Raw genomic sequence first — 25,406 nt, forward strand, 5'->3', positions numbered from 1 at the left:
TCTCTCTCTCCTCCTACCCCTCCCTAAAATCAATAAACACATCCTTGGGAAGGATTTTTTTTAAAGGCAGTTTATGAACCAATAAATGATTTGTAGGTAACTAGTCAGCCATCTGGAAGGAGTATGGTTAAATCCATAACTATTATCTTACATCAGTACAAATTCAAAATGGTTTAAACAAAATTCCCAAACTATAATGTATTATTTTAGTAGAATCAAGCAAAGAAAATTATTCTTAGATTCTCAGTGTAAAAAAGGAATTTCTAATTCTAGCACAAAACCCAGAGTCCAGAAAGGAAAAACTAATAAATGACTACATAAATATCAAGAACTTCTATGTGGCATAAACCACCATAGCAAGACAATCTTAGAGAAAAAAATTATTTTTTGCTGTTAACAGAAAAAGAAATTGATTTCCCTAATATCTAGTTTCTATAAATAAAAAAGTCTAATAATCCAATAGAGGTGAAGGAAAGGATATGGATAGGCAATTTATAGAAAAGAAATGTAAATAGCTTTTACACACATGAAAAGATGCTCACTCTCACTCAGAATGAAAAACTATATTCCAAGTAAATGGGGGAACTTCTTCCTTCTACCCAACAGATCAGCTAAAAGTTTTATGACCTTGTGCTGGTGAGAACAGAGGGAAAAAGAGGCACTCCTCCATGTTCATTGCTGGTAGGTGCAAACTGTTACAAACCCTAAAGAGGACAAACTGGTATTATGTATCAAAATTAAAAATGAAGATATCCTCTGCAACAGCAATTCCACTTATCCTTCATACATACAAACACGGGCAAAATGACATTTTTTAAAAGTTTATTTATCTATTTATTTTTAGAAAGAGGGGAAAAGAGGAAGAGCAACATCAATGTGTGTTTGCCTCTCGCTTGTCCCTCACTGGGGACCTGGCCCTCAACCCAGGCATGTGCCCCGACTGGGAACAGAACCGATGACCCTTTGGTTCACAGGCCAGCACTCAGTCCACTGAGCCACACCAGCCAGGGCCAAAATGACATTATTAACTGAAGCTTTTTTTTTTTTAATAACAAAAGACTGGAAACAACCTGTCTGTCCACCAATATAAGAGTGATTAAATTCTGCTACATACACCAAATGGAGTACTATAAAAAAAGATGAAGTGTTCATTCTTACATATTGATATAAAAACATCTGTAAGATACAAGTGAAAAAGCACGTTTGTACTGTAGGGAACCATTTAACTAGAGATACTTGGGCCTATGTGCATAAATCTCTAGGTTTTTTATTTAACAAAGTTTCCTTTTTCAAAATGCACAGCTTGTGGGACCTTTTGTTCCTGCATCTTCACCAGCAGCTGGGACATCCCCACCTTTGGTGTTTCTGGTGTAAATTCCTTGAGCTCTGTGCTTTGAAACTAGTTGAATAAGTCCTTTACTAAGGAACTCCTGAAGGGCTGCCCTGGCCAAGGAGCCACAGATCTTCGTGTCTCAGAGACAGCAGCCAGGGTTATAAGGAGTTAGAAATTCCATTATAGTTAAGAACTCCCTTACAGAGTTTGTCATATGCTGCTTTGTCAAAGACTAGGTTATTGAGCTTCTCCCAAACTTTGCCTTTGGACCATTTCTTCTTTTTGGCTGTGCCCTCAGATTTATTCACTGGGTCTTTGTCTTTCTTGGCAGACTTTCTGACATCTTTCTTCTTGTTATCCATAGGGTCAAAGGGCAGCTGCCTCAATAAGATATCAGATAAAAAGGAAGTCTAGAAGGATTTTTAAACTTATAATCTTATTACCTATGAGCTGGAATACAGAAATAGGACGATTTTTACTGCATAGTCCCTTATACTTTATTTCTGAATCATGTGAATTTATTACCTATAGTTCTCACCCTTGTCTGTTGTTTCAATTATCTGCTGTCAACCATGATCCAAAAATATTAACTGAAAAATTCCAGAAATAAACAATTCATAAGTTTTAAATTGCTTGCTCTTCTGAGTATCGTGCCAACCTGCTCCATTCTGTCTAGAGTGTGAATCATCCTTTTGTCCAGTGTATCCACGCCATGTAAGCTGTCCCTCATGTAGTAGCCATCTCAGTTATCATATCCACTGTCATGGTGTCACAGGGCTTATGTTCAAGTAACCTTACATCATTCACCTTACTTCATCTCATCACATAGGCATTGTATTATCTCATATGATCAAAAGAAGGGTCAGTACAGTACAATAAGATATTTTGAAAGAGGCCCTGGCTGGTGTGTCTCAGTAGATTGAGTGCTGACTTGGGAACCAAAGGATCACTGGTTTGATTCCCAGTCAGGGCACATGCCTGGGTTGCAGGCCAGGTCCCTGGTTGGGGGCGTGAGAGAAGCAACCACACATTGATGTTTCTCTCCCTTTCTTTCTGTCTCCCTTCCTCTCTCTCTAAAAATAAGTAAATAAAATCTTTTTTAAAGATATTTTGAAAGAGAATGAGACCACATTCACATAACTTTTATTACAGTATGCTCTTTAACTGTTTTATTTTACTATTATTGTTAATCTCTTACTGTGCCTAATTTATAAATTAAACTTTACCATAGGTTTGTATATATAGAAAAAAAACAAAGTATATACAGAGTTCAATATTATCCATAGTTTCGGGCATCCCCTCTGGGTCTTAAAATGTATCTTCCATGGTATATGGGAACTATTGTATTCAAAAATCAATTTTTTTAAAATACATAAATGAGTAACTTACTGCCAACAATATTAAGTACCAAAGTTAGTACCCAGTGTGAACATTTATGTTTAAATAATATTTTAAAATTTCAACTAAAACAGTAATTTCCATTCAAATACTGTTTCAACTTACCAATGCCCGTGATCTCTTTTTTGATGAGTTGTAACTCCATATGTTGGATTTTTATCCTTACTAATAAGAAGTAAATCTTTCCAACAATCACATCCTTTAAATGATACCTTTGGGAAAAGAATATATCTCACTTACTAAATAGTTAAAAAAAAAAAAAGAGTGAAATATGCCTAAAGGCTTTATTGAACATCTTTAGATTAGTAACTATTTAAGAATAGTCAGAATAATTATTCATGTTGTTTATGTTCCTCTTTCTCAAAACGTATTAATCAATTTACGGTATGCACCACTTAATGATGGGGATACATTCCAATAAAGGCATCACTGACAATCTTGTTGTGTGAACATCATAGGGTACACTTACATAAACCTAGATAGTATAGCCTACTATACACTGAGGCTTATGTTATATCACTTTTGTCTATGTGGTGTGTTGTTGAATGAAATGTCGTTCTGCAGTGAATGACTGTACTATAAAAATAAGGAATCAAACTTTTACCTGAGTATCAATACACCTAAGAAGGAAAACAGCCTGATTGTTAGTCCTTACTCAGAGGTTAACTTAGTTTCCAAAGAACGTAAGCACAGAAAGTTAAGATTCTTATATTTGAAATATTCATTTGGTGTATGAAATTGTTTCCGAACAATAAAAACTGTACACAAGAGTTTAGTATCATAACTCCAAGTGCTAGAATAGTGTAGCTAACAAATCACTTGGACTCAAAGAGGGACTTCCTAGTTGAGTTTGTTGCTGTAATACCTAATAATCAAAGACCTTTACCAAGTAACTTGAAATGGTAATAAAACTGGGAATTCCCACAATACCCAGAAGGCTTTTTAAGCCTTCTTCCCAGGTTTGGATCTCAAAATAATATCCCAGGAATTGACTGATGCAGTTATGTCATCTGAAGGGAGGTTCCCAGTTTCAAGTTTTTAAGTCCTAAACCATCTGATAATTTTATCAACAATATATAGGGTTAGTTGAAAAGTACATTTCATTTTTTCCATACGATGGCTCTAGTAGTGCTTAGTTGTCTTTAACTTAGTTCAAAGCAATTTTGTTAGATTGTATTGTGACCGCTGTCAAATCAGCATGCATGTCAAAACATACTTATCAAAATTGATCAATGTTTGTGCAGCCATTTTAATACTGAAGATAGAAGATAAGCAACATTTTTGGCCTATTATGCTTTATTATTTCAAGAAAGGTGAAAATGACACTGAAGCACACACACACACACAAAAGATTCGTGCAGTGTATGCAGAAGGTGCTGTAACTGATCAATCATGTCAAAAGTGGTTTGTAAGTTTCTTGGGAATGCTGACATTTTAGCCAAATAATTCTTTGCTGTGAGGCTGTCGTATGCATTGGAAAATGTTTAGCAGCACCCTGGCCTCTAACCACTAGAAGCCAATAGCAGGAGATAGCTGACATACTCAAAATATCCAAATCAATAAAATTACTGATGAAAATGAAAAACATGTCTCTTATTTTATGGAAAAAACTAAATGGACATTTCACATTTTCAGTGATATAAACTAGGGAGTGACAACTATTAAAAGTCATATATAACAGAAGAGTGCACAGGAAAGAGATAACAGTGTGTATACATCCATTTCTTCAACAAATAAACTTTAATAAAAAAAATAGCACAAAAAACCTTTAAATGAGATTTAAGAGTCAACCAAATGCAATGTGTTTGGATGCACTGAATCTGAACAAATCTTGTCTGAATACAGATTTGAACAAACTATGTATGAAACAATATAGGGAAATGTGAACATTAACTGGATATGTGAAGATATTAAGGAATTATTAATATTTTTAGATATAACAGTACAGTCATATTAAAAATGATACGTAATTTTTTGTAAATGATATCTTATGTGTGGAATTTGCTGCTATATTATCTGTGGGGAATGTAAGGCCAAATACAGACAAAACAAATCTGGAGCTAGGCAATGGGTATATGAGGATTCATTATAATATTCATATACTTTAGGACATGTTTGAAATTTTCCATAATAAAGTTAAAATTAAACTAAACAAAGGCGAGCTCATTTCTGTAAAAGCACAACATATACAAAAATACATACCTCCCTCTCCCATATGGAAAAATATGTAAGAAAATATATTCCCTGGATGGTGTGGCTCAGTGGATTGAGCACCAGCCTGCAAACCCAAGTGTTGCTGGTTCGATTCCCTGTCAGGACACATGCCTGGGTTGCAGGCCAAGTCCCCAGTAGGGAAGTGCTGAAGAGGCAACCACACACTGATGTTTCTCTCCCTCTTTTTCTCCCTCCCTTCCCCTCTCTCTAAAAATAAATAAAATATTTTTTTTAAAAAAGAATATATTGTTAAATGATAAAGGTGAAAATATGTGATATGTTTACTTCCTTTTACTCTCCCACATTATCAAAAAATTTTTTTCAGTAGGAATTTTTTAAAGATTTTATTTATTTTTAGACAGAGGGGAAGGAAGGGGAAAGAGAGAGAGAGAGTGAAATATCAATGTGTGGCTGACTCTCACATGGCCCCCACTGGGGACCTGGCCTGCAACCCATGCATGTGCCCTGACTGGGACTCTAACTGGCAACCCTTTGGTTCGCAGCCTGCGCTCAATCCACTGAGCTACACCAGCCAGGGCACATTATCAAAATTTTTAATAATGAAAATGTATTGTTTGTTAGGAAAAAAAAGTGTTTTTATTTAGTTTTAAAAAGATGACCAGGCTAAAGTGATGTTAGGCCAATAAAGTAAATTTTTATGGACATAAGGGATTGGCTACCTTCTGAGATGGTAAGATGCTCTACAAAAAATGACCATACAGAGACTACTCAGGTATAGAATATGAAAGACACTTGCATTGTGTCGCAAGCCAGAACAAACTTCTAAAGTTTCTTTCAGCTCAGAGATTCTGTTGGTCTGTTAAATCAGGTTAATGTCAGACTTCCGGCCAAGATGGAGGCATAGGTAGACACACTGTGCCTCCTCGCACAACCAAGATAGAGAGAACAACAATTTAGAAACAGAATAACAACCAAAACTGACAGAAAAGTGATCTGAATGGAGGTCAGACAACCAAGAAAACAGATGTGTTCATCCAGACCGGTAGGAGGGGCAGTGTCAGGCAGCCGGGCTCATGAGGCATCCGGGGCGGCAAGACCACAGCGGGCAGACCCCGGCTGAGGGGTGGCAACTGGCACACCCAGCGAGGCGGCGATTGTGAAGCAAGGCACTGCGCGCAACCCAGGATCACAGCACTGGGAAACAGAGCCTTGGGGCACTGATTGAGGACACCTGTGGGGATTGAGGAGCAGGAAGGGACTCCCAGCCTCACAGGAGAAGTTCTTAGAGAGTTCCACAGTGTGCACAAGACCACCCACAAGGGAATTGGCACCAGAGGGGCCCAGTTTGTTCAAAGGAAGCAGCGGAAGGGACTGAGGCCCCACAGAGAGTGGAGCAAGCGCCATTACTCCCTCTCAGACCCTGCCCCCACGTACAATGTCACAACCCAGCAACTGGGGTGCCCCGCCCTGCTGAACACCTAAGGCTCCGCCCCTCATACGTAACAGGTGCAACCAGACCAAAGCCGGGGGCGGGGGGGGGGGGGGGGGGGGTGGAGATAGCCAACCTATCAGATGCACAGTTCAAAGCACTGGTGATCAGGATGCTCACAGAATTGGTTGATTTTGGTCACAAATTAGATGAACAAATGAAGGCTACAATAAGTGAAATGAAGAAAAATGCACAGAGAACCAATAGTGATGGAATGAAAGCTGGGTCTCACATCAATGGAGTGGACCAGAAGGAAGAAAGAAACAGCCAAACAGAAAAGAAGGAAGAAACAAGAATTCAAAAAAATGAGGAGAGGCTTAGGAACCTCCAGGACATCTTTAAATGATCCAACATCCGAATCATAGGGGTACCAGAAGGAGAAGAGAAAGAGCAACCAGTGGAAAACTTATTTCAACAAATAATAAAGGAGAACTTCCCCAATCTGGCAAAGGAAATAGACTTCCAGGAAGTCCAGGAAGCTCAGAGAGTCCCAAAGAAGTTGGACCCAAGAAGGAACACACCAAGGCACATCATAGTTACATTAGCCAAGGTAAAAACGGAGGAGAGAATCCAAGAAGCAACAAGAGACAAGGAGACAGTAACCTACAAAGGAGTTCCCATCAGACTGTCAGCTGATTTCTCAAAAGAGACCTTACAGGGAAGAAGGGGCTGGAAAGAAGTATTCCAAGTCATGAAAGGCAAGGACCTACATCCAAGATTGCTCTACCCAGCAAAGCTTTCATTTAAAATGGAAGGGCAGATAAAGTGCCTCTCAGATAAGGTCAAGTTAAAGGAGTTCATCGTCAGCAAGCCCTTATTATATGAAATGTTAAAGGGACTTCTCTAAGAAAAAGACGATAAAAAACATGTAAAATGACAGCAAACTCACTCTTTAACACCCTTAAAGAGTTACTCTTATTAACAACCACACCTAAAACAAAAGCAAACTAGGCAAACAACTAGAACAGGAAAAGAACCACAGAAATGGAGATCACACAGAGGATTAGCAACAGGGGAGTAGGAGGAGGAGAGAGGGGGAAAAGGTACAAGAATAAGTAGCACAGATGGTAGGTAGAAAATAGACAGGGGTAGGGCAAGAATAGTATGGGCAATGTAGAAGCTAAAGAACTTATGACACATGGACATGAACTAAAGGGGGATGAATGTGGGTGGGAGTGGGTATGCAGGGTGAAGGAGAATGAAGGGGGAAATGGGACAACTGTAATAGCATAATCAATAAAATATATTTAAGAAATACAGTTAACCTTTGAAAAGCATGGGTACACTTACAGTTGGATTGTTTTTCAATAAATACCATAAATGTAAAAAAAAAAATCAGGTTAATGTCAATTCTACCCTCATTTTGACCAATTTACAAAAACCTGAAAAGCTTACTTCTTAATTTTCCCCAAATATTTAACTTATCTGTTTGTGAAAGGTACTTACTTTGATTTATTATATTCAAATTCTATGTGTAGACAATCTTCAATGCCCACTTCCATCTTAATAGAGTTGTTAACATCAGGGTAGGTAGCAAGTTGGTGAACAATAAGATCATATTCTTTTACCAAGTCTGTCAGTCTTCTTACTATTGTCACTTTAAGAAAATACCTACAAAGTTAATGGAAAAATCAAGTTAAATCTATGATAAATTTCAGTGTTTTAAAAAACCACACGTTGACTGTTTAGCTCAGCTTTCCCGTTGCTAGAACTCTTTTGTAATCAACTTACTTCATGAAGGAGTTCTAATTTTAAATAAATGCCCCTAATATGGAAAAAAAAGAATTCAATTTCAAGACTAGTGTACACACTTTTCAAATGAATTTGGAGTGCTATCATCAGGCCTACTGGAGAAAATCCCTCTAGACCACTCTAGCCACATAGGAAATGATAAATGAGAACTGTTGGGAAACTAATGGATTCAGAGAGTAATTCCATTTACACAACAAATAAAGTATAAGGGAAAATTCATACAAAGAAAGTGTAAGATTAAAACTTCTCATAACAAGGTTCCCTAAATCTATAATGACAGAAGGCTCTTATTACCTCAGATCACTGTTAGCCAGACAAAACATTTGACAGAACTTTTAAAACTCTTTAAAAATAAGTCTTCCAGTCCAGAATTATAATAGAAGTTCTGACAACTATCATTTTCTAGTTTTGACACTGTACAGTTTCTATTACACCTTATGCATACCTCAAGCGGACATTGGCACCGATGTAAGATTCATATGGCTTTTCAACTTGCATAAATTCAAAATCATAACTTCTGCTCTGGGTCAGTTCTCCAGGTAAGGCTAGTTCTTTCACTAGGTTTACAAATTCGTGAGTATTACTCTTGTCATTGAAAAGTTCTAGAAATTTTAAAAAAGCAAAAAGACCAATTATATTTAATATCATTTCATTGAAACCCAAATTTCTACCTCCAAAGCAAATAAAAATGAATTCATTTCCTTAATGCAGTTAGGGTTTGCCCAATATGAAGCTGTATTTAAAAGACACATTTCCAGCAATTACTCGAACCCTCTCCCCTCAAGGCCAAAAGTGTTTTATTCTTTTGCTTTAGTTAGGCAAATATATTATCTTGATAAAACTATATATAACACAAAAAAACTAAAGTCAACTACCAATTAATTACCAAAATTTGGCCCTCAAGCATAATCTCATGTAGAGCAGACATGTAAATAACATGTACCCATTCCAAGTTTGATGCTTTAAGAATGCACAATAAAACTTAGAAAGCTAGATTTAAAACTAGCTATGTATACAGTTTTATAAAGACTAATTTTCTATTTTCTGAATCTGCGGTACCAAAAGATTTATACAGTTAAACTCCCGTGAAATCAAAAGTATCTCTGAATATATGTATGGAAATGTACAGAATTTTATCTAAGTCAAGAAGAAATTATGCCTTTCCTTTTCACATGGAAGTTTCTGTTGACAGGTGAGTGGCTACAAGTACATACTAGGTTAGGAAGACAAATGGCATAGCTAATTAGAAAGTGACAGATGAAGGTGACACATACGTGTGAGTAAAGCTGGTGAAAAAAATGTAGGTGGATGGAAATTTCAGTGAGTGGACTAATTTACCTGAATTATTTTTCAAGGTCGGTTAACTCCTTTCATTTTTAGTAATTAATTTTAATAATAAAAAGCAGGATGAGTTAATTGTATTAAATATACAATTAAAACACAATTTAATGTTTATAAAATAAATTATCTTTTATTATGCAAAATCAAGCCCTTCCACATAGCTAAACTCTAATTCAATTATTTAAGTGCTAATCCAACCCTCTATCAAAGAAAAAAAAAGTAATACTATTTCACAACTCACCAATTTGACCTACAAATTCAATTCTAATTCCTTGGTGCTCTAGCCTCTTTCCAGGTTGCTTAAAGGCTAGGTTTACCTGCCAAAACATGAAATTGTAAGAGATGTTAATCCTTTGAGTGGGCCTATCAATTGATTCCTTCCAGATGAATGCAATGTGTAAATATTTCAGGTATTTATTTTTGAAGTTAGAGACACCACCACATACCTAGATCACGATGACCTTTATAGCACCAGAGAACGTATAACCTACTCATATACAATCACTGATGAACGTATTACCTACATGTACACTTAAAGCTTTGCTAGGAAGGAACCCTTCTTATAGCTGGAGAGCTATAAAGACTCAATCAAAAAAAAAAAAAAAAGGGAAAACTTTCAACTATGCAAATGTGTTTCTGGTCAAATATTTTAACAACCCTACAATAGCATTTTAATGTAAAGTAAATCACTAATTCTAAGAACTGATCTAAAAGATCACTTTCAGCTTTTGGTAACCATGGCTGAATTATTATGATTTCTAACCTTAAGAGCAATTTTTGTCCTGAGTCTGCTACTCATCCTAAAGACTGTTTAAAGATTTAAAGAATGTTTAAAGATTTAAATTTTAAATTTTGAATATGATTTATCTTACATACTTATGAAGCAAAATGCATAATCTCAAAATCCCTGAATTTATATCTGCCAAATGAAAACTGTAAATTTATGAATTTTTAACTTGACAAAATATCTGTAAAGTACATACATATTAAAAATAAAATTCCTGCCCTAGCTGGTATGGCTCAGTGGATTGAACGCCGACCTGCCAACCAAAAGGTCACTGGTTCAACTCCTAGTCAGGGCAGATGCCTGGGCTGTGGGGGCCAGGTTTCCAGTTGGGTGAGTGCGAGAGGCAGGTGCTCAATGTTTCTCTCCCTCTATTCCTTCCTCCTCCTTCCCCTCTCTCTAAAAATAAAATCTTTAAAAAACATTCCAAATGTTTAAGGATTAGCTAGCAAACAAAAAAAGCATATGCTTTACTATAAAAAATATTAGTAACTTGACTGTTGAAAGCTTTTTCTTTCAACAATGCTTCTCAAGAGATAATGGAAATCAAAGACCAATAAAAAAAGAGGTCCAAAGCCCTGGCTGGAGTGGCTCAGTGGATTGAGCGTGGGCTGCGAACCAAAGTGTTGCAAGTTCGATTCCCAGTCAGGGTACATACCTGGGTTGCAGGCCATGACCCCTAGCAACCGCACATTAACGTTTCCCTCTCTCTCTCTATCTCCCTCCCTTCCCTCTCTAAAAATAAATAAGTAAAATTAAAAAAAAAAGAGGTCCAATTACTTCTGTTATAAACTATATAAATTAAAATAATCACTCTTCTGCATCTTCCATATTTGTAACCAGGATGAGTTAGTTACTTGCCCTCGAAATTAATATCTCAAAAAAATAAGTAAATAATTAAATTGTGGTACATCATATAATGAAATATTATTAAAGTTTAAAACAATATGGTCAAAGAATTTTTAATGATGTGGGAAGATGTGCATGATATGTTACATGAAAGAAGCATGGTCAAACTGTACACAACTATCATGCCAATTACATATTTTTTCAACTACAGAAAAGAAATACTCTTGATAGCAGTTAAGAGTATTCTGGAAGGTATGATTATGAGTAATTTTGTTTTCTTCCTTGTAGTTCTCAAGGGTTTTTTTCATTTTTTAAAATATTAGGCAAATAATACTTTCAAAGTCAGAAAAATACTTAAGAAAAAAGGTAATACTTAAATATGTTTCACACACAGAAACTAGTTAAATTTCAGGTTTAAACCACAAATAAAACAAGCATAACTTCCAGCTGTTTCGTATGCCAAACAGTAATTAGAGCTATTCTCTAATCTGTACTAATAAAGCACATAGAAAAAAAGTATACTTTAAAAAATGCCTATTTGGCAACAATATAATAGTATCTTTATTTGAACATTTTTTAAATTTACAGTTAAAAAAAAAAACACTCAAACCACAAAAGGTAGAAATGCACAGTTGTTCTGTGTTCCCACCAAATTGCTAACAGGCTGAAATTGTCCTTGATTCCCACTGGTGTTAAAATATAATTGCTTTTAAGCCTAATTCAAACTATTCTGGAATCTTAAGAATCCTAGAATAGGAAGGAATAATTAAGTATATTGGCTTAAAAGCTATTCGGCAAAAGAGCATAGAAAAATAAATGAAATTATGATGTGAACTGGTACAGAATTTTAACACCAACTCAGTCACACTTTTGTAACTTTTAATTATGTAATTTCAATCTGAGAGAAAAGCTGCAAACTGCACAAGGAAATCCTATATAACCTTTATTCAAACCCATCAGGTGTTTATATCTGTTCCATATCATTATCATCTTCTCTATATACACACATGTGCATGCACACATACATGACTTATTTTCACAACTGAGAATAACTGGAGACATCATGCCCTGATACCCCTAAACACTTCATATGTACCTGCTAAGGAAATGGACTTTCTCTTACATAATCATACTGCAATTATCAAAATTAGGAAAGTTAACATTCCATAATCTATATTCAATTCCATCAATTGTTCCAATAATGTATTTTATATCCTTTCTTGCTCCTGTTGAGACTCCAATCCAGGATCATACATTACATAGTTATTTTTCTTTGGTCTCCTTTAATCTAGTACATTCCTCAGCTGTTGCCATTCTTGGCCTTCATGTTCTAAGAATACAAGTCAGTTACTTTGTAGAATGTCTCTCAATTTAGGTTTGTTTGATGTTTTATCACAATTAGACTCAGCTTATGCATTTTGGGCAAGAACACCACAGAAGAGAAGTCGTGTCCTTCTCAGTGTATCTTGTTAGGAAGCACACGATGCCAGTTTGTTCTAATATTGGTGATGTTCACTCTGACAACTTGGTCAAGGTGACCCTCCAGGTTTGTCCAATTTGAAGTTACTATTTTTCCTTTTGCTATTAATAAGTAATTACAGTATAGAAACTTGAGACTATATATATATATTTAAAAGGCCATGAAAACAGCTCTAACAAGCCAATCTCAAAGCTTTTAAGGGGTGAAATTCATCTGCATTGTATTAAGACAAATATATTTCAGTATATTACATGCCAATTATAGGGTGATCTACAGTGGACACCGGGATATCTGTACATTATTGTTGCTGGAGATTGTGGTTATCCAAGATTAGTTCCCAAATGCTGCTGGAAGAATATGGTCCATATCATGTTGACATGAGGTACTACAATAATTATTTGTTGCTTGAAGATCTAAATTCTAAACTTTTATAATCTCAGACTTTGCTCACTCTTCCCATAAAGAATAGATGCAGAGTTCACTGTAAGTGGCTAGGTCCGGGTACCATCACTTCAACACAATTTACTCATCACCACTGCCACTCTACCACCTCCCTGAATCCTGGGGTTCTAGGATACAGTAAGAGACACCCCACACTGACACAAAATTCTATCAACAGTTTGTCAAAGAGAAGAAAATAAATCTTTCTTATTCTCTTTCTTGAAAGGGCATGGCTGGACCCAAGAGGTGGTTTTCACAATTCAAAAAAAAAATATACCTCAATAATTAATCACACAGCAACACTATCTCGAAGATACAGTAATACAGTCCAACTGTTCTAGACTCAAGGAAGACTTGTCACATGAGCAAAAGCAGTAAATATTCTAAGGATAAAAAGAACCTGAGTAGCTTTTTAAAATTTCCCAATTTATCTTGTGATAATCTAAATATTTCCAATTGTCTTAAGAAATGCCTCAAAAACTCTCCAAAGCATTTCTGACAAAAGCAATTAAATTTAACCCTAAAATGTGTGTGCCACAACAGTTCCAAGACAATTCAATGTGGAAAAAATATTCTTTTCAACAAACAGTGCTGGAACAATAAATATCAACACACAAAAGAATAAAGTTGGATCCCTACCTCATACCATATACAAATATTACTCAAAATGGATCAAAAACCTAAATATACAAGCTACAATTACAAAAGTCTTAGAAGGAAAGATAGGTGTAAATCTTCATTATCTTCGATAGGCAATGCTTTCTTAGGTGACACCAAAAGCACAAGCAGCAAGAATAAATAAATAAATAAACTGGATTTCATCAAAATTTAAAACTTTAGCGCTTCAAAAGAAAGAGACAACTCACAGAATAAGAGAAAACATTTGTAAAACATATCTGATAAAGGACTTGTATCCAAATTATATGAAGAACTTGACAACAAAGACACCTTTCCAGCAGTGACGACCTCCCCACAAGAAGAAGCCTCTCACTAAGGATCTCCTTCACCCCTCTCCAGAAGAGACAAAGAGGAAACACAGGAAGTGCCTGGTGCAGAACCCCCATTTCTACTTCATGGATGTGAAATGCCCAGGATGCTATAAAATCACCACTATCTTTGGCCATACACAAACAGTAGTTTTGTGTGTTGATTGCTTCGCTGTCCTGTCAGCCTACAGGAGGAAAAGCAAGGCTTAGAGAGGGAAGGAGCACTAAAGGCACCTGAATCAGGCTGAGTGGGGAAACATCCCAATAAACACATTTTGAATACATACATACATACCACAAAACAACAAAAAGACAAATAATTCAATGAAAAAAGGTCAAAGAATAGGAATAGACTCTTCTCCAAAGAAGATATACAAACAGCAATAAGCAAACAAAAAGCTGCCCAATATAATTAGTCATTAGGGAAATGCAAATCAAAACCATAGAGACCCCACCGCATACCGACAAGATGGCCATAATAAAAAATAGACAATCATAAGCATTGTCAAGAATGGAAGAAACTGGAACCCTCATACATTGCTGGGGAGAGTGTAAAGTTCAACTGCTTTGAAAAGTTTGGCAGGTCCTCTAAAAGTTAAAGACTTAAACATATGGCCCAGCAGTTAGACTCCTAGGTGTACATTCAAGAAAAATGAAAACACATATTCACACAAAACTTGTTCATGAAAGTACATTATTTATAAGAGCCAAAAAATAAAAACCCAAATGTTCTGATGAATGAAACACGGAAATGTGGCATATCCACATATCACGTGATTATATATTAGAATTTTCATTCAGCTACAAAACTGATGTTTTGATACATGCTACAACATGAATGAACCTTGAAAACATTATGGTAAATGAAATAAGGCAGGCACAAAAGGACAAATCTTGTATGACCACTTATATGAAATGTTTAGAACAGGCCAACTTATAGAAAAACAAAGCAGATCAGAGTATCCAGGGACTGGGAGAAAAGAGAAATGGGTAGTTATTGCTTAATGATTACCAAGTTTTGTTAGGACTGATAAACCAATGCTGGAAACAGTGGTGATGGTTGTACAAAATTGTGAATTTAATTAACGCCACTGAACTGTACACTTAAAAAATGGTAAAAATGGCAAATTTTACTTTATACATATATTTTACCAAAAATTTTTTAAAAGATGTGAATCTTGAAAACATCATAAAAGGAGCTAGATACACATAATGATTTTATTTACATGAAATGTCCAAGATAAGCAAATCCATAGTGAAAGAAAGCAAATTTATACCTTAGTGGTTAATAGGTGTCTTAGTCCATTTGGACTGCTGTAACAAAATACCATAGACTGGGTGGCTTATAAACAACAGGAAATTCCTGCTCACAATTCTGAAGGCTGGGAAGTACAAGATTACAGTGCCCACAGATTTGGTGTCTGGTGAGAGCTTGCCTTCTGGTTCACAGATGGCTGTCTTCTCACCATATCCTCAGGTGGCAGAAGGTGCATGAGATTTCTTGGGAGTCTTTATAAGGGCACTAATCCCATTCATGAGAACCCTGCCATCACGACCTAATTATCTTCCAAAGTCCCCATTTCCAAATACCATCACATTGGTGATTAGGTTTAAATACATGAATCTTACAAGAGCACATATATTCAGCCTATGGCACTACAGAAGTGATTGTGAATGGTATGGTGTTTCTTTGGAGTGATGAAAATGTGACAGAATTAAATAGTGGTGATGGTTGCACAACCTGCAAATACAGTAAAATCACTGAATTGTACACTTCAATACAGTGGATTTTGTGGCATATGAATTATAACTCAGTAAGGCTTTTTTTTTTTTTTTTTAAGAAAATTTCTGCCCTGGCTGGTATGGTTCAGTGGAATTCTTCTTGCCTTGGGTAGGATGTCAGAATTCCCAGGTCTCCAAGATTTTATCTAATATATGAAGGATTTTCAAGCAGAGAATTGGCTTGGAAACCAATAATGATTCAGTCCAACCTTCTCAATTTACAAGTGAGCTCCAGAAAGTTAAACGACTACCCAGAGTTATCTACTAAGACAGTGGTGAAGTCAAGGCTAAATCTCCCAACTCTATAGCCAGACATTTCAGCAAGCCCAGGCTGGTGTGGTAAGACATGTTCCTAATGACCCATGCTAGGTCAGAGATAACCAATGCTTTTCTTCTTTTTCTGTTAAACTTTTTTTTCAAAATGCTCATAAATCGTACTTAATGACCTGTTATAGAGGTATGCCAAGAATCAACATTAACAACAGTTACAAGAGTTGCAAAAAAAAGAAAAGAGAAAAACAGGAAACTAGATATCCCACACCCCCGATGAAAAAAAACACCATCACCTGTATTCTTGCCAAAAGAATCAAACTTGAGTATAATCAAGCCTCTGGATCCAGCTGCCAATTAACAGGCAATAACTACATCATGAGTATGCCGCCAGAGAGAACTCTATAGTTCAAATGGCCCAGGTTCTTCAACAGATAAATTATAAAGAAAGGCATTAAGAGGGAACCTGAGATTAAAAGGGATTTAAATGCCATAGAAATTCGTTTTAAAGGAGCAAGACTAAACAATTAAGAAACATAGTTTACCCTGGCTGGCGTAGCTCAGTGGATTGAGCGCAGGCTGCGAACCAAAGTGTCGCAGGTTCATTCACTTCCCAGCCAGGGTACATGCCTGGGTTGCAGGCTATAACCCCCAGCAACCTCACATTGATGTTTCTCTCTCTCTATCTCCCTCCCTCCCTTCCCTCTCTAAAAATAAATAAATAAAATCTTAAAAAAAAAAAAAAAGAAAAAAGAAACATAGTTTATTATTTTAACAGTTGGCAAAGTGGTTACTTTTGAGGGGAAGGGGCTGTGCTTACGATGAAACATATGAGGTAGCTGGCAAAGTTCTTCTTGACTTGAATGGTCATTGTAAGAAAATACTTGTATGCTTTACATAATGTTTGTTTTGTATGGGTTATGTGTTTTATTTCACAAAAAGGTTAAAAATCAAAAATATCTCAGGTGAATAAATAATCAGGTTCCAGATATACTATCCTTTGAGCAAAATATTTACCTGTAAGAGGCTTGTCATTTTTTAAATGTGCTCTATAGTTATTGATTAGGCCTACATACAACCCCTAACGATTCCAAAAATGTAATTTGAATGCCAGCTGTTTTTTAAAAACCATACTGAGGTAGCTGTATTTCCTTAAGCATTCCCTTCTTCCTTTATTTATTCCATAAACATCAGCCTAATTGGCCTAGAAGACACAAGATTACTTTAAACCAGATGAAATGTTCCCTACTAGACTTAAAAAAACGTAAATAAACAAGTCAAATAAATATTCAGTGAGATCCTATGATATAAATAGACTATACTTTATACAAAATACATATGCACACACTGACTCCCTGATCTTCAAAGGCTTTTAACCTAGCAGTAGGGATATTTATTTACTTGCCATATCTATAAACTAAATATCTGAGGTATTAGCAGGTTCAAGCTTTCCTTAGAAAGACCAAACTGGTACTACACTGGTATCCCTACCCCTCCAGCCCCACCACACGAATGTCTTCTTTTCTATAGACCAAACACTTTTATTTACTCTTCTTTCATTTGACATGTTCCCTACTTTTGATAATTTTGTCTGCTCTTTTTTTAAGCCTCTTCTCTTCCTATCTTTTTTAAAGGAAGAATACCAGAAAAGTAAAGTTGAAAACCTAAACATTTATTTCAGATATAATGCCAAATCGGCAATAGAAGTAATTTGGCAAAGGGTCAGAACAGCCAATGCAGTAAAATGGCTAATAAACTTAAGTTAAACTTATCCATAATACTAACCAAACAAATGGTAATTATAAGAATAATATCATTTTACCTATCACAACAGCAAAGATTCAAAAGTGATTATAGTCAATGCTCCTTTGGGTGAAACAAGACATTATAATGGATATATGATTTGATGCAAATTTTCCAGATTAATATATGTCAACACCCTTCAAATGTTCATGTCTTTTGGTCCAAAAACTCACTTCCAGGGATTCATTCTATTAATCTTATTCTACAGAAATTTGGAGGAAAATTTATATATATAGATATATTACAATTGTGATAGATTATACAAGTCATGTGAAAAACAAAAACTACTTAAATATCCAATAATAGGGAAAATGTATGCTTAATATACTATATCCACATAAGCATTAATTAATACAGAATCTAGGACGAAACATACCCAAATTTTAAGTGAATCTTTCCATATGACGGGATTATAGCTATTTTCCAAAAGAACATGTGTCTGCTATTACTTTAACAAGCAGAGAAGAACAATTTTCAGGTTACATTAAACTATTTCAAATGTTTTATGGCTTGATTTTGTCTATGGTATGACCATTCCTCAGTATCACAGACTAATGAATACTGATCATATTTCCTAAAGTATAAGAATCTTATATATAACTTGATAAGGAAAAGAAGAGAAAGTGAAACGCTATAGAAGATATCGTAAATGTATCTGACCATGTAGAAACACATTCCAAATGTACTTAAGTTCTCTACTTGGTACCAAGAAATGAGAGATGCAGTGGCAGTAGTACAGAAAGATAAGCTACAAAGAATGAGAAAGAGACTTTTAGAAAGGTATACTAGACAATTATCCTTAATCTCTACAACTTAACTTTAAGTTACAGAAGAAATAAACTTTGCATGGATTGCGGCCCCTTTGGACAAACTGTCTGAAGCAGACAGTCACAAACACACAAAATTTAGCACACAATTTAATTTGAACTCTGCCCCTGTAACCTTTTCAATTTAAGAATCTTTCCTATAGACCTGACCAATGTGGCTCAGTTGGCTGAGCATCATCCTGCAAAGGGAAAGGTTGCCAGTTCAATTCCCAGTCAGAGCACATGCCTGGGTTGCTGCAATGCTTCTCTGTCACATCAATGTTTCTTTCCCTCTTTCTTCCTCCCTTCCCCCTCTCTAAAAATATAAATAAAATCTTTTTTAAAAAAGAATCTTTCCTGTAAATGTTATATATCAAGAATTTTAGCTAACCTTCTAAAAGAATTCCATCTCTAATAAAATCATTCAAATTTAGAAACAGCACACTTTGATGACTAAGTCTAGCATCCTACAAACAAACAATTTACCTTTCCTGAAACAGATTCCCCATCATAGAAAAGATAGTGTTTTTCTACTTTGCCATCTTCGGTTTTCATTTCCGCCATTTTCCTGGTTTCCCCATCGTTAAGGACAACATCGATCTCACAAATGGGACCAAAAAAGCCACCAAGAAAACTCTGAAATAAAAGAAAAATGCTCATAATGATCATGTTTTTTCAATCACTGTTTGGTAATTCAAATTTAATTACCTATGACCTACAGTTAAATAGTCTGCAAATCTGTGAATTCACAGGAAATAACTTAAATTTACAGTTAATACTGTAAACTTAATTTAAGAGAATAAATTCATGTTGATTTTTATAATAAAAACAAAACTACACAAATTTAAACATGCTATAATTTCAATCATTTCCATAAGTAACTACTATAAATACCGTTTTTGCCAGGTGTAATGTGCACCTATGTTTTTGTGCACATCACACACCAGATTATTATACCCACAATATGTATTCATTATACCCATGTATAATGTGCATCCTTATTTTCCCTCAAAAATTTAGGCAAAAAAGTATGTATTACACATAGCAAAATACTGTAAACAAATACATATACCTGAAATAAAAAATTCTTAACATGTGGATTTGAAAAGTTACCTTTAGATATACTTCTGTAAGTTTCTTTCATTATAGCAGAACTCATAAATCCAAATTGCTTGTACAAATCCAAATGAATTATTATAATGTACTACTTCCTATAAAATCTACTGCTCTATAGGTCTGAATAGGATGTGTAAGCCCTTAGAATAAAACTCATTCTAATGAGAGAGAATAATTAAATTTCTGTGAATTTTTACAAAGAAAATGTGTAAGCCTTGTTCTGCAGATCCTGAAAATGACAGAACTGTAAGAGACAAAGATAAATTGCTTATGAATGCCAAAGCATATTAGTAATACAAAATTCATTAGTAATTCCAATATCAGATATAGTCGTGGATTACTGTCACAAACGAAACCTAATTTTCTAGTATTTTTTAAAAATGTACAGTCCTGACCCGTGTGGCTCTGTTGGCTGGGTGTCATCCAGCAAAGAGAAAGGTCACTGGATGAATTCCTGGTCAGGTCACATACCGGGTTACCAGCTGGTCCTAGGTTGGGGTGCGTGTGAGAGGCAACTGATCAATATTTCTCTCACACACTGATGTTCCTCTCCCTCTTTCTCCCTCCCTTCCCCATCTCTAAAAATAAATAAAATAAATATTTACAGAGAACAGTCTCCTATCCTATTGTCCTACATCCCTTCTTACTCTGCCCTAACAACCAGAGTGATCTCTTAAAAACATAAATCTGATCATCATTCTGTTTAAAATCCTTCAGTGTGCTGGTGACTGTATAAATTGGAACACCTGCTTAGAAAACAGTTGGCATTATCTGGTAAAATTAAAGATAAACATATACTATGACCCAGCAATTACACCCCAAGGTATCTACCCAAACACAGAGAGCTGAACTTTGAATTTAAAGACTGATTCGAAAAGATCAAGTAATCAAAAATAAGTATTAAAATTGCCACCCTGGCTGGTGTGGCTCAGTGGTTGAGTGCTGGCCTGTGAATCAAAGGGTCGCCAATTCAATTCCCAGCCTAGGGCACATGCCTGGGTTGCAGCCCGGTCCCTGGTCAGGGGTGCATGAGAGACAACCACACATTGATGTTTCTCTCCCTCTCTTTCTCCCTCCCTTCCCCTCTCTAAAAAATAAATGAATAAAATCTTTTAAATTGACACAAATTAAAATGTAAAACAGACTTGTCTTATAAAACTTCACAATAACATGATTATAATTAAATAATAAGTCTTATTCTGACATAATACATAAGAATTAAAAATTCTAAAACATTTAAAATATGTAAAAACTGTCATCTTTTATTATATTCTGTATCCATTAAATATTTCATACCCAAAAACTAAATGTAGACTTAATTTTCAACACAATAAAAATATTTGGTTGGCCAAAAAGTTTGTTTTTTTTCCCATAAGATGGCTCTAGTAGCACTTAGTTGATTTCAGCTTCATTTGAAACAATTTTGTGAGATTGTATTGTGCAGCTGTCATATCAGCCTGCATTTAAAAAAAAACTTACCAAAACTGGTGAATTTTTGTGTAGCCATTTTAAAAATATTGAAGATGGAAGAAAATAAGCGACATTTTCAAGACATTATGCTTTATTATTTCAAGGAAGGTAAAAACACAACTCAAATGTAAGAACAAAAAAAAGATTTGTGCAAGCCCTGGCTGGTGTAGCTCAGTGGATTGAGCGTGGGCTGCGAACCAAAGTGTCGCAGGTTTGATTCCCAGCCAGGGTACATGCCTGGGTTGCAGGCCATAACCCCCAGCAACCGCACATTGATGTTTCTCTCTCTCTCTCTTCCTTCCTTCCCTCTCTAAAAATAAATAAATAAAATCTTTTTTTTAAAGATGAACTACTTTCTAAAAAAAAAAAAATTGTGCAGTGAATGGAGAAGGTGCTCTGACTGATAGAAAGTGTCAAAATATTCGAAGTTTCGTGCTGGAGATTTCCCACTTGATAATGCTCCTCAGTCAAGTAGCCAGTTGAAAATGACAGGGATCAAATCAACAGATTAATTGAGAACGATCAATGTTATACCATGCAGGAGATAGCCGACATATTCAAAATATCCAAATCAATAAAGTTATTGGTAAAAATGAAAAATGTGTCTTTTATTTTACAGAGAAACCATACAGACTTTTTGGCCAACCCAATAGTAAGATTGGAAGAGATCAGAAGATATTTTAACAACCTACTGTATTACATAGGCAAAATAATAGCATGTTGAGAAGTAAACTATAACACTTTAACAAGGTTTAGTTAATGACACCATGAAAACTTAGCACTGGATTAACATCCAGTTTTTATCACTAGGATGTATCAAAAATGAATTAGTCTTACTAAAAGCCTCCAAAAATTGTGGATGTCTTATATTTAACAAGAAAAAATAACAGAAAAAAAAGTCTCTTTTTTGTTTTCCTTCTCAAAGGAATTGAAAGGAAAAGTTCTCTACACAAAGTCTTGCTTTTAGAATTTTTACTTCAAAATGTGTATCTCCTGTCATTTCAAACAAAAAGTCATAAAAGTTTTTAATTATTCACAATCAAATTAAATACTTCTCATATGTAAAGAGGAAATAAAATACAGAATTGTTAGGTTGGTGGAGACTTGAGAAGAAACAAGGATAAAAACTGTAAATAAAATTAAGATGCATTAACATAGACTTTTGCTGACATTACTGAAAGCAGTTTTAAGATCTTTAAAGTGAAAGGCTACTCAGTTTTCCTGGAAAAGATATCTTCAAGTAAGCATTCAGAATATGAGATTCTCAGGAGCAATACTTAGGTAGCCTTTAAATAACTAGACTGCAATATATGCCCATTAAAACATTACAGCAATTGTTTTTACAGTTAATCTAATCATGGCCGCCTAAACCTCCTATCATTGACTTTAGGTTAACCTAAGATTATTCGTATTATTTTTTAAATCCAATATTGAGTATTATCATCTAACAAAACTATATGTAGCTACAATAAAAGACGAACTTTTTAGCTCTCACTGAGGAAATTTCAATAGGTCCAATGGATGTAAAGAAATGCACCTCAAGGTGAGTGAAGGGAGGCTCTCAAAATTTACTCACTTAGCCCATGCACAGCAATGAAACAGCAAATTTTCATACATATATTACATGTGTGCCCATTTCAAGGTTATAAAGCCTTAGAATTTAGTTTGATGACTAACTTGAAAATAAAATTGCTCATGAACATAATTCAAAAACTTATCAGAAGTAGCTATTTTAAATGTAAGCAAAAAATAAGAGGGCCTTTTAAAGTTTTCTTTGCAAATTATATTCAATTAAAGACTTTCCTACCTCCTGTCTAGGCAAGGTCCCTCAACACTTCCTTCTTAGTATTTATCACAACTGTAATTTCCACGTTAAACAAATAATTACACAAATGTGTATCTCCCTCTAAATTGTAAACTACAAGAGCAATAGCTTTTTCAGTCTTGCTCAGGGCACCTGGATATACCTAAGTAATTATTTGTTGAATAAAAGGGAAAAAGGCTCCAAGTTTAAGAAGGAACATGTCTCTCTTTACATAACTTTAAAAAATAAATCTAGCTTGGTCTTGAGCCAAAAGTGTCATGCAGCTTATTGAACCGGTGAGCTTTGGGAAAGCAGGTTGTACAAGAACACACAGCAGACGTTCAAGATATGCTTACTAAATTAAACAAATAAACGAATACTACCATAAAATGTGTCAAAAGAGACCAAACCCAGAGATTGCCAACATACACAAAGTTAAACGCCATCGTGCTCACGCTTATGATTCCCACTGTTTAAAATACTGACTTTCCGCCCTCTACCCCCTAGGTTATTTTAACAACCCAAAGCGTTAAGTTTTTAGAAATAGCTTGGGGAAGTAAATGAGAGCTAGTGCTTAAACCAGCGGGCACGGAACTTGGTCCTTTGAGTTAAAAAACGTCCCCTATTCCAACATCCTTTTCTTTTTTCCCTTTTATTCCACAAGTGTCAACATCAGGCGTAACTGGGGCCAGGAGCTCTCAGAATGTCACCATATCCAGGTTAAAATAAATAAATAAATCACAGAGTTTATCAAGCTAGTGACACTATGGAAGAGAGTGACCACGTCCTCTTCCCCCGAGTCCGGAACTAGGAGTAAGAGTCGTCCCACATTAAAGACACCGAAGTTGCCTGGGAAGAACAGACAGACTGGCTACCTTGGAGGGGGAGGCGGCGGCGAGCTCCCGCAGAGGCGAAGTCCGAGTGACCAACCAGGGCCCCCACAGCCGATTAAGAAACGCGGGCAGAGTCTCCGACATCGCCCGGAGAGCGCGTCGCCGCCCGCAGGGGCTCTAGCCCGGCGGAGACCGGGAAGAGACGGTGCCGCCCGCACTTCCCCGACCCGGCCGGGCCCGCCCGACAGGCCTAACCGGCCCCGCTAGCCTGCCCCCTCCTGCCACTCTCCACTGCCCCTTCCGCGACGCCGGTACGCCGTTGGCCGTACCGCCGCGCGCTCCCGGGCTAGGGCAGGAGGCAAACGAGCGGGTAGCCGCGAACTTACCATTGTCAGAGCCGCGCCACCGCGTCCCCCTAGCTTCACTCCTCTTTTCTCAGAACTCCCAGCCCCCCGCGCTGTGTCACGTGACCTAGGGCCACCGACCGCACGTGACCTCCGCCTGCCTTCCCTCCCTTCCTTCGCACCAGCCACCTCCAGGCCTCTCGCCCCGCCCTACTAGCTAGCCGGATAGTGCGAAAGAGGCTGCTTGGAGGCGGGGCCTCGTGCTCCACCCTACAGCGTAGGGGGCGGAGCAATGCGATGTCGTAAAGTGGGAGGGGCCTGGGCCGTCGTTGGCTCTCCTGGTCATCCTCCCGCTCCTTTTAATCATGTGACGGCGGTTGCTTCCTGGCTTCTTTGCTCCTTTGGATTGGTTCCTCCTCCCTGCTTGAGTAGCTAGGAAAGGACGTAGGTGGGAAGCGTTTATTCGGGAGCCGCTCTCCGCGGGTGGGTTACTAGCCGCGGAGGGGAAAGGAAGCTGTTACTCGAAGCCCTGCAGCCTTAGGCTTAGTAATGTATTTAATCCAGAGATGAGGCATTCCTCCACCTTTCTCGAACTCCACCCAGCTACCACTTTCTCTGAGAATTTCTGGGTTTTGAGAACTTGTTAGCTTTGTTGCCTCTAAGGAAACAAGCAATTGAAAAAATTTGGGGTACCACCGTACGTCGCTTCCTAAAGTACATGGACCGTGAACGATCCACCCCGAGGTAGAAGGCTCTCGGATAAATCGTATCGTCTTGCCATTCCGTGAGGGGGGAAAGCCTTCCCAAAAAGTCCGATGATTCTGCTGAAGGGTACTCTGGCTTTAACCTCGTCCTAATCACTGTCATGTCAGGCTGGAGAACCTCCAGATGATGGAATGCTGTTTTAGAATTTCAAAACAGTGTTTAACTACCATAGTGCACTCTACACAACAAAAGCGGGGTGAGGGAGTCTGAGTGCACCATAATAACACATCATAACAAAATCAAGTTTGTGAAGCAGGATCATAAAGCAAGTCTCAAATTTAAGAGGCTTGATTGAAATTAGGGTCACTAACCGCATTAGAATTAAACTAAAAATAAAAAGATGGCCAGGAAATCCACAGATACTAAGCAACAAAACTAAACCTCT

At 36.6% G+C, this 25,406-nt stretch overlaps 1 protein-coding gene and 1 pseudogene across 3 annotated transcripts in view; both read right to left on the reverse strand.

Moving 5' to 3' along the window:
• VPS26A (VPS26, retromer complex component A) overlaps positions 1-24,466 on the reverse strand; it is a 31,170-nt gene extending 6,704 nt beyond the window's left edge. The window contains exons 1-6 of one of the 3 annotated variants that reach the window (XM_028511746.2): positions 24,299-24,466; positions 19,176-19,325; positions 9,730-9,805; positions 8,593-8,749; positions 7,842-8,006; positions 2,837-2,943 (exon numbers count right to left, since the gene is read on the reverse strand). In XM_028511746.2, the coding sequence (XP_028367547.1) occupies positions 2,837-2,943; positions 7,842-8,006; positions 8,593-8,749; positions 9,730-9,805; positions 19,176-19,325; positions 24,299-24,301 (658 nt within the window). In that variant the 5' untranslated portion in view covers positions 24,302-24,466. Of the gene's footprint in view, positions 1-2,836; positions 2,944-7,841; positions 8,007-8,592; positions 8,750-9,729; positions 9,806-19,175; positions 19,326-23,954; positions 24,242-24,298 lie in introns of those variants that run through there. The other 2 variants (XM_028511745.2, XM_028511747.2) reach the window with 2 other exon arrangements.
• On the reverse strand, positions 994-2,265 carry LOC118500819 (annotated as a pseudogene).
• Positions 24,467-25,406: the final 940 nt, after the last annotated feature.

This window comes from Phyllostomus discolor, chromosome 5 (genome assembly GCF_004126475.2).
Source record: "Phyllostomus discolor isolate MPI-MPIP mPhyDis1 chromosome 5, mPhyDis1.pri.v3, whole genome shotgun sequence".
NCBI classification, from domain to species: domain Eukaryota; kingdom Metazoa; phylum Chordata; class Mammalia; order Chiroptera; family Phyllostomidae; genus Phyllostomus; species Phyllostomus discolor.